This window comes from Chaetodon auriga, chromosome 4 (assembly GCF_051107435.1).
Source record: "Chaetodon auriga isolate fChaAug3 chromosome 4, fChaAug3.hap1, whole genome shotgun sequence".
NCBI classification, from domain to species: Eukaryota; Metazoa; Chordata; class Actinopteri; order Chaetodontiformes; family Chaetodontidae; genus Chaetodon; species Chaetodon auriga.
The window spans coordinates 19,696,888-19,706,989 of NC_135077.1; the positions used below are offsets into that span (position 1 = coordinate 19,696,888).

The 10,102-nt window shown below is 42.0% G+C and overlaps 1 protein-coding gene across 6 annotated transcripts in view; it reads right to left on the bottom strand.

The window, feature by feature from the left end:
- Window positions 1-3,361, bottom strand: part of dclk2a (doublecortin-like kinase 2a) — a 39,620-nt gene extending 36,259 nt beyond the window's left edge. For all 6 annotated transcript variants that reach the window (XM_076729278.1, XM_076729276.1, XM_076729277.1 and 3 more), the window contains exon 1: window positions 2,466-3,361. In XM_076729278.1, coding sequence (XP_076585393.1) covers window positions 2,466-2,871 — 406 coding nt within the window. In that variant the 5' untranslated portion in view covers window positions 2,872-3,361. The remainder of the gene's footprint in view (window positions 1-2,465) is intronic.
- Window positions 3,362-10,102: the final 6,741 nt, after the last annotated feature.

The following is a 10,102-nucleotide window of genomic DNA, read 5'->3' on the forward strand; positions in this document are numbered from 1 at the left end:
GTTTTAAAAGTCTCTGTACTTTTATCGCCTCTACCTGAATCTCTGTGGTGTGGAGTTTACTTTCACTGCTGTGTTCCTCTTTGCACTTTCAGTTACTTCAGTTTCAGCCTAACTCACTGTTTACTGACGCTTTCAGCTGCGTTAAGATACTGCTGTTGCAAACCAAACCTCACATTAAAAGCTTTCCACTGGTGAACCAGCAGGATGCTTTTATTGTGAAAACACTGCAGGAAATTCAATGTGTTTGTCAGAGTCAGCGGAGCTTCGTTGGTGCTGCTATTCTTCAATAAAAACAGGTTTAATCAACCAGACAGGGACACAGTCTGCACTTTTAGTTTAACAGATCATTTTTAAATACTGCAGGGAGGAACAGTCCAACCAGAAAAGGATGCAGGTGGCAGGCTCTTACTAACTAGTACACCATCAACATGTCATCAAGGTAAATAATTTTACCTTGCCGTGCTGTGCAGTGGAACAACAGTCACAACTGGGGCCCGTTCAGGGCATGGCTTGGTGCAACTACCTCGCCCACTATGGAAAAACCCGTCAAGTTGAATGGTTGTATCAGTAATCCCATCCAGGCATAAGGGGCACATATGTGAATGGTGCTTATTGGGTTTCCACACAAAAGAGCCCCAGCAGGCTTCAATCAATGGAGGCAGACTGCTGAGCTGTGCAGTAATGTTCCCTCTCTCGCTCCATTAGATGGGTGAGTAAACAAGGAGGAGACACTGGTGCTTGGCCCACCTGCAGTGCATCTCACATCTGAGGTTTTTAGAAATCTGCCTCTGAGTTTTCAGCCTTTACCATGATACAACTGGGATGAGTGAAGTTTTGATTGAGGTGCTAGCAGCATTAAAAAATACTGAATTGCCACCATGAAAACAATCAAAATGCAGAACTAGCGGTAAAAGGATTTAGGCTGACTAAATGAGTCTTTGAAGCATGATAAACTAATGATTTTTAAATATATACCAAGGATCCTCATTCAGCAACAACCTCCTGTACGTGTCTACGCAGATGTGCAGTGGCAGAGTTCGAGACTACAAGATCCAATGCACCAAAACAGCTTCTGCTCAAACCAAACTAGTGATACTACAGAATTCAGATCAGGCGCTGGCCTAAATCTTCCCCGGTCACTCAGGGGATGGGGCATAGGAAATGAGCGTAGCACAGAGTCTAAAGTTTTAGGAGGATGTGAGATGAAAATAGAGCAGTGGCTATATGAGAATAATGACTGCAGCACGAGGTCAGTGGATCCTGAGTGTGTGCGTGGCAGAGCCGTAACCTCCTATGTTAAAAGAGGATTGCAGACAGGTCACAGTGCAGACAGACACACACCAGGGCTGAACATGAAGATTAACTTATTACTGAGAGGTCACTGTCCCTGCAGGGTGAATAACACTGAAGGGAAGTGAAAGGGGAGGACAAGACTGTGCCCCATTTGTGTCTGCACACAGTATTTTCAACTCAAAAAAAAAAAAAAAAAAAAAAAAAGCACAGTAAACCAAGCTCAGGGACCCCTGTAAAAGGAATGAACTCATCCTAAAGCTGTGACTGCAGGAGACATTCAACAGTAGCTATTTGTTCAACTAGTTCAGCACTGAGTTAATCAAACTTTTATTATTTATTCAAATCCATTATTTATTGAAACCCACCCCTATGGTGCAAGCAATGAACAGATACTGGATGGGGGAGGGAAACTTTCAAGCCCCAAGGGTGAGATCATTTTAAAAGACTTTCACAGTCAATGGACCACAAATGGACCCTTCAACAGCACACATTCACACGTTCATCCCCACGCAGGACTGCATTTAGAGTACACAAAGCACCTTCAGGCCCACACAAACTCAGCTCTAAAGAGGGAGAGAGCCAAAGACGCTGAGATCAATGGATACTGACGCACATTAGCACAAGCCTGTGTGGAAGTAAAGCTGCACTGAGGAGGGGGTCTGCCGGCCCGCCTGCGCTGCACTGCACTGGGTCAAACATGTCAGAAGAGTTAAGTCAATGATGCAAATGATGAGAGTGATGCAAGGGAAGCTCTGCTTGCATCCATTATACTATAATACTCTCCAGAGATGAATGGATAGATTGAAGCTGATCTCTGCATAAAAGGAGCGCCAGTGTCACAGTAACCTTCAGCCTGACAGAACTTTACTGATCGACAACACAGATATTAAATACACAAAGCAGACAGCATCAAGAGTCATTAAGGGCCAGCCGTTAAACTATGACTATGTTCTGAGTGACCTTTTAAACTTCTGGTATAATTAGCCTGAGGCTCTGGTACCATATTTGCATGGGCCATTTAGTCAATGCTCAAGGCAAAACCTCGCTTTAACAAAAATCAATGACATGTCTGAATCAATGTACATTATCCAACAGCAATATTATTAAGTATTGAGCCTCTTTCACGGACTTTGGTCACATGAGGTGCTCGTTACATCCATCATCATCCTTACCCTCCGCTAACTCATCCAGACTGGTGATCTTCCTGCCTCCATCCAGCGCGTATAACGTCCGGACTCCTTGAGGAAGGTTGACGTTGTCCGACAGGGACCGCGTGAGCTCCATGAGCAGAGCATCCAGAGACCTGAACCGGTCGTTAGACACGGCGTACACCAAACCTTTAAAATATTTGTCTCCATTGCGGTAAAACCGCACTTTCCGGGCTTTTTTCTCGGACGTGAGAGACTGGAGAGTGCGTGTGCGGTAAAAACTACAGTGCGCACTGTGCGCCGGGCTGGGGACCAGACCGTTGCCTCTGGAGCCTGACTGGGATCCGGAGACCGAGTTGGTCCTCGGTGTCCTGTGCGGCTTCTCTCGCTCCTCAAAGTGTTCAAATTCAATACTTCTGCTCAGGGACATGTCGGCTGCCTCTTTCTCTGCCCGTTTTAGACGAAATCCCACACAGAACAAGCAACTTTTATCCAGGGAGCGCTGGAGGATCGATGCGTCCGCAGCCGGAGGAGGGAGGATAACACGTGTGCGTCTCCAGCCTCCACTCCCGGTCCACAGTGTGACTGCTGCCTGCACCGGCTGCTCGCTACACGCTCACACAGCTCCCAAAATAAGGAGCAAGTCGAGAAATAATCTTGAAGTCCACTGAAACTGAACCCCGTCCTGACTGATCCGATGAACTGATTTGTCCACCTCCAAAAACACAGCAGGAGGAGTAATTCAAACGCCAACTCGGGATTAACCGGTTGAAAACGTGTCGAATAATGAGCGGCTGTGTTTGACAGACATCGCAGTGGACCTGCCGTCGGCTTTCAAACAGAAAAGAAATTTCACAAAACTTCGGCGCAAGGCACCAAACACCGCAAGCCGCCTCCTCCTTCACTTTCCGGGACTGGTCGGTCGCTCAAGCTGTCAAATCAATGGATAATGAGAGAGGAATCCCGCCCCGCCTCAGGGTCCTAATGCCCTCTATTGTTCTGCTAATACATTCAGGACCTGGAAACAATGACGTTTACACTCATCCTCAATAACCTAAAATATGCTCCAACTGTACAAATACCGCAGAAACATAATTGAAGGATATATACATATTGGATTAGAGATTATAAATAACAATATGATAACAATAGCAAATTGGCCTTAAGTGTAGGTGTACTGCTATGCAGCTAGCTAAACACACATCCAATAAAGATTGAAGTTGGCTTTTGAAAACAGAAAGCTATTAGACAACAAATTGATTTGATTAATTACCTAGAAAACATATAGTTAGTACAGTAAGGAAACAGAGATTCGCAAACATTTTGGCTAGCTGTGGGTAGCTAGTTTCACTGTCCCTCATGCCAAGAAAAAATAAAGTTATTACCAGTGAAAGATTAACACTGATCCATGAAATGAAGTACAACACAGTATTTAATCTAGTAAACATACACACAAGCATGAGTAGCATAAAAAGAGTAGTACAGTTAAATACTAACAGCTAGCCCAACAGCAATTTAGCTTAACTGTTAGGCTAACTGCTACTTGTTGCATTAGCAACCATTGGCCTCGGTTAGCAGTTAACTGATTCCCTCATGGCAAGAAAAGACAAAGTTATTATCTGTGAAAGATTAACACTGGTCCCTGAAATGAAGTACAACACAGTACTTAATCTAGTAAACATACATACAAGCATGAGCAGCATAAAAAGAGTAGTACAGTTAAACGCTAACAGCTAGCCCAACAGCAATTTAGCTTAACTGTTAGGCTAACTGCTACACGTTGCATTACCAACCTATTAGCCTCAGTTAGCAGGTAACTGATTGCAGAAAAATGACATTAACAAATCAACAATCAGAAACTGAAGCTTTATTATTATTATTATTATAAGAACCTACTCACTGATAATGCTGTAGATTAAAGATTCTTGTCAACATTTGTTTGGACACAAAGCTGACATAATGGTGGCTTTAACAGTGTCAGTTAGCTAAACTGCATCAATGGTTAGTGCTAAGAAGAGAAGGTTCAACTGAAACCAACTGCCAGTGATGGAACATTTCCACCACAAAGAAGGAAGTAAACTATAAAAATGTCCAAGGTTAGAGAAATAATTGTTATGGTAAGCCTACATAACCACCTAATTGATCAACTATATATTGAATATTATAAATCATTTATTTATTCCTTACATGCTATGAGCCTCTTTCACATCCTCACGAGCTAAAGAAAATTTTATTAACACCCTACATTAAACTTTTTGAACAGTCAGCTGATAAAGACAGATGAAAGACTGATGGGTTGCTACAGTGAGGAATTTATTGATCTATACATAGGCTCCAGGCAAAAATACACACACACACACACACACACACACACACACACACACACACACAGTAATCTATATGAATATAGCATATCTATATGCTATATCCCCTTTATATAGCACATAGACTTTATTGATCTCCAGTGTGGGATCAATAAAGCCTTACCTCATACACATAGAAAGATACACGACATGGATGCAGCATGTCTGTGGTGCAGACTGCAGCACATACAAAGATGAACTCGATGCCTGCCAAATAGTGAGCCTGGATTATACAGGGCAATGCCAGTTTTACTCACCACCTGGTGGGTACCTCACCACCATGCCCCGCCAGGCTCTTACCTTCCTGCGTCACCACCTGGCGCAGCACAGCTCGGACCAGGGCCACACTGTCACTGCAGCTCATCAGAAAGCAGGGCAAACAGTAGCATGTGCAGACTGGGGATGAGTTAACCCACTTTTCAACTACAGTAGCCTAATTCCTGAAGCCAGTGCAACAGAAACTAATAAGTCTTGTCACACTTTATAAGCACTAAGGGACAAGATAGTGTTTTATAGGCCAATCAGTAACTTTTCCATCATAAAATTAAAAAGTATATTAGAAGACATACAAGCCAATTTCATAGCTTTTACAAAATGACTCATGTAAATGATCCTTTAACAACATCAGAAAACAAACTATAGTAACTTTTTAGGGCATGTCTTGTGTTAGCTCATTCTTTCTTCTTCATTTGATCCAAAATGAAAGAAAAGTGTTTCTGAGGTCCACACAGCTAACTGATAAAACCAATTACAGTGTAAAATCACACGAAGAGAAAAAAAGTTCAGCATAAAACAGAATACCAGTGTGTCTGAACAGTGAAACGTGTCAGTCAGTGCAGGAGAGACACCAGGTTGCATTCTGGTATTTTGGCGTTGGGGCGCGTTATCACTCATTGTGTATTTGAGGAAGGAAATTAGGTTGTGAGTGAATAGAAGCTAAATAATGTAAGTGACCTCATCTGTCTACTGGCCAGGGTTTTATTAATGTATTCATTCTTTTTTTTTTTTTTTTTTGATCCTCTCATTGAATTAAAATCTGTACAAATACAACCGCCGAGTTTCCACCACCGTCTTAGGAACTCTTCAAATTAAAATCCAGCCGTGCAGGATGTAGTGTTGGAGCAGCCTTTGAGGGAGGAAGTCACTTAGCAGGAAGCAAATAGGAGTACTCTTCCCCTGGCAGAGGGAAATCCTGTACAGAATGACAAAGCAGAAAATCCCTCAGTAACAAGAATCCCTCTCTCTAAAATAAAAATAACAATCAGGTGGGCGATAAGGCTTAAGCCTCCTCTGACTGTTCCTTCTGGGACTATTGCTAAGCTACTAATATAATGCAGTTGATGAGGGATTTGGAGAATAATTCTCCTCAGGCATTTGTATGAAAATCACTTAGAAAAACAATCCACTCTTAAGGAAACAATGCAAAGCATGCGATCAGTTGCAAAGCTCTGCTAATTTCAGGCTGAAATCACATGCCTTATGAAAATACTGTAAGCTACTCAATTTCAGAACTGAAAGTACACTGTTTTCGCTCAGGTCCTGTACGTCTTTGTGGATTAGATGTTATTTGTTCCTTCTGTTTTAAGACATTATTATAATCTCTGCATTTAATGATTCACATGTGCAAACAAATACACAACAAAACAAGTCTCCATCACAGGCTCTCGCTCCAGTCTGCGTGGGTGAGTGTGTTATTTTCACGGCAGGCACCAGGTGCCACAAGCTTCGCACAATTTCAGATTAATGCGTCAATAAAGATGAGGATGTGGATTTGGGGTCAAAGGTCACCAGAGAGGAAAGGCAGCAGCTGAAGAAGGGTCAGTGCTGCACAGCTCTCCGAAAAACGCCCCAAAACATCCCGCTGGCATCACAGCCATGGCTGCAGTGAACACTTTAAAGCCCAGTTTGTGTGTCGCTGCTGAAAGATAAAATCTGACAAAAGAGAGCTACGGTCAATACAAAACCCCCAATTTATTGAAGTAATTTAACTAATTAATAAGTATAAGTACACTAAGTAACATGAAATCCAGAAATGGCTGTTTTGTGTTCCTGAGGTGACTTTTCTTTAAGTCTAAGGTAAAAAAAAATAAAAAATAAAAAAAAAGATAATTTCTCTCTGATCTAGTGAAGATGAAAGAGAAAGAAAATACTCCAGCGCCCTCTAGTGTTCGAACGTGACTGTTCACAAAACTTCACAAAACACAAAACTCTGGTGACTTCATGGTGCATTTTGGTGACAGAGCAACACTGATATGGTGTCTGAGAGCAGCCAATAATATTCAGAATAATAAATATAAGAGAAAGTCATAGTGTCCCAGGTGAAAAAATATTACACTTAAATTATACTTTTAAAGAAGTTAACAGTACACTTTAATTAAGCATGTTACTAGTGTTTTACAAAGGACTTGAAAATAAGTATACGTTTCATAAGTACTCTTTGTTGCTATTAAAAGCATTTGTAATTTATTACACTTTTTAAAAGTACACTTAAGTACAATTCATAACACACTTACAATAAAGTACACTTTTTATAAGTACTTTGAAATACCAGTTTCAGTACTCCAAAATGAGTATATTCATTTTTATTCATTTCATCATCATACAGCTACAAAGCCGATCATTGATTTTAGGTGTTCTGGTATTAATACAGAGGTCCTATAATAAAACACTCATTCCTCCCAGTCATCCTCCTCCTAAGTTTCTTCGTCAACTTGTCGCCCAAATGAGAGCTGAAGTCCCTAAACAAGACTATGGAGTCCCCAGACGGGCCCCTCCCCTCTTTGTCTGCCTGAGCCTGGCATGGGAGTGGGCCCCAGTATGCCCAATCCTGGCAACATCGCTTTCTTCTGAAGACATGTCCTGTTAGTCTGGCCCCTCACCTGGGACTAGTTTGCCTTGGGGGACCCAACGAGAAGCTGTTGCTTCTGACAACCAAACTCCCAGGATCACAGGGGCATGAAACCCTTTACTATAATAATGTCTCAGAGGGGGGCAGAGAAACCCACAGGACGGAAGCCAATTAGCAGCATTTACAAGCACCAGGAATACAATTTAGGGAGTTTTGACTCTTATCACATTCTGTTTTATTTGTTGTTACACAGTGTCCCTATTTTTTTGGAGTCAGGGTTGTATGCACAGTATCTGCATGTTAATGACCACCTGCTGTGTAATCAGAAATGTGAAATTGACACTGTTGAATGTGGGCACGGAAGATAAATCAGAGCGTTTATAAAGTCACTCTGAACGACACATGAAGCGCAATTTCATGCATCCCTGTAGACAAAAACCAATCATTCTCAGGCGTGACCCATGGCGACTTTTATGAGGATAATAAAAATGAGTCGCACACTGCCATTGTCATTTCACCAAGCAAACCCTTTGCCATAGGAAAGTGCCCTCCAGAAAAGAAATGACCAGCCAGGAAACCTTTTCCACCTTTGTCATTTACCAGGTTAGTTTGCCCACAGCAAGAATATATACACACAGCAGGGATTGAAAAGCCGGGGCACGATCAAATACAAAGGTGTCAGAGGTGCCAGACGATGTGGGCCAGCCACAGCTTGGCTAAAAACACTCTGAAACATACCTAGCACTCCCTCCACTACCAAGACAAATTGAATTATAGCAGGTCACTTCAGGTTTTATGCCGTTTGGCAGCAGTGACTCTGAGGGGCCGTGTTTTCCCACGGTGACCCAGTTCTCTCACATTCTGTTAAAGGTAGAGCAGCCGGTATTGCTGCCAGGTCAGCTAGCATGATGCTGTCAGTGAGCAGAGGCTGCATTACCATGTCTGGCCTGAGACTTGAAGAAGAAGGGGGTTGATAAAGAAGCGGTGATCGCTCATTCCTTTAGGATCAGATTGATTTATTGTATTGATTAGTGTAACGTGCAGCCGAGAGTAGCTGTGGCAGAATCAGGCTGTCTGGGAGGAAAAACAAAAACTTCAAATCTGCAGTGAAGCGGCTTCAGGATATGAATGAGAAAGTCCTCGGGTGGCCCAGCTGACACACATTTGAGTCCAGAGCAGAAGATAACTAAGCAGCTGCTGACGGCCCGACGGACCACCAGAGGACCTGCACACTAACACAGCCATGCAGTCTCCCTGCCTTTGGTCATGATTGAAGTGTCTGAGTTAAGGCTTTGTGCTATTTGTGATATTTTCAGATTTAAACTTTGCAGAAAAATTCAACTGCATGGAACAAATATTTTACCAGGTTCATTATTTTTTCTTTTAGCGATTGCATTTGTAGCTTATATATATTTGTGCTTTAAAATGCTTAGCCAAACAATCCAGGGCAAAAGGCAAAAAATTTAGCTAGATCTCGTAGTTTTACCACATCACATCAAAATGTCAATATTGTTTCAACAGTATCATTTGTATTCAAATCAAAGCAAACTGTGCAGCACTTAGTTACAGTCCCTGAAGGTGTTACAAGGTAACAAGACACAATGTACAAAGACACCGAGGGATGGTGAGGTGGTGTGGCAGGCTGCTGTTTGGAGGCCCAAAAAGGTGCCAACATTTAATTAAAAATTAATTAAAATACTTAAAAATATCAAAATAGAATATTTATTAAAAGTGAAAGTTTAAATCATAGCAGTACTTTTAACTATCATTTTGCACATGTGGCCACTAGATGGGGCTGTGGAACCTACTGTCACTGCAGCTGCACTGTTCAAACTGGATGGTTTATTTTCCAGCATAAATACCACAGAAATATTTGCTGTCATATTTCAGGTAAAGAGACATGTGCTCAATTTATGGTTCTTCAGATGATTTGCTAAGATTGACTTAAAAGGGATCCATCAGTGTAATGAGCACCAAATCCTACATCACCCTCATTAGCATCAACGTGGAGCCATACTTTCCTTATAGTGACTTCAGAATAATATACACGGGGAAGGGAAGCAATGTGGATAGAAATAACAATAACAGCAAAGGAGAAGAGGTAGGGATTTTTTTTTTCTGAAGAGCAAATTAGAGTGTACAGCAGGAAGAAGGTAGAGTGTGGAGAAAGGGGATATGATTCAGTGAGGCGAGGATGACATGAGGTATTTCTTGAAGAGATGAGTTTTCAGACTCCAAAAGAAAATGGGGAATAACTGGAGAGGAAAAAATCTCTCTACCATCAGGGAAAAGAGCAGGATGGAGAAGAGTTGAGCCTGCATGGAGCGATGAACAGACTGCAGAGGAGAGACCGCTCCAGAAAGGAGAAGAATTAGAACAGAAATACTCATTCTAAGTCTTGCAATCACTGTAATATAATATCAAAGCATGTATCACACATGTTTCCGTGT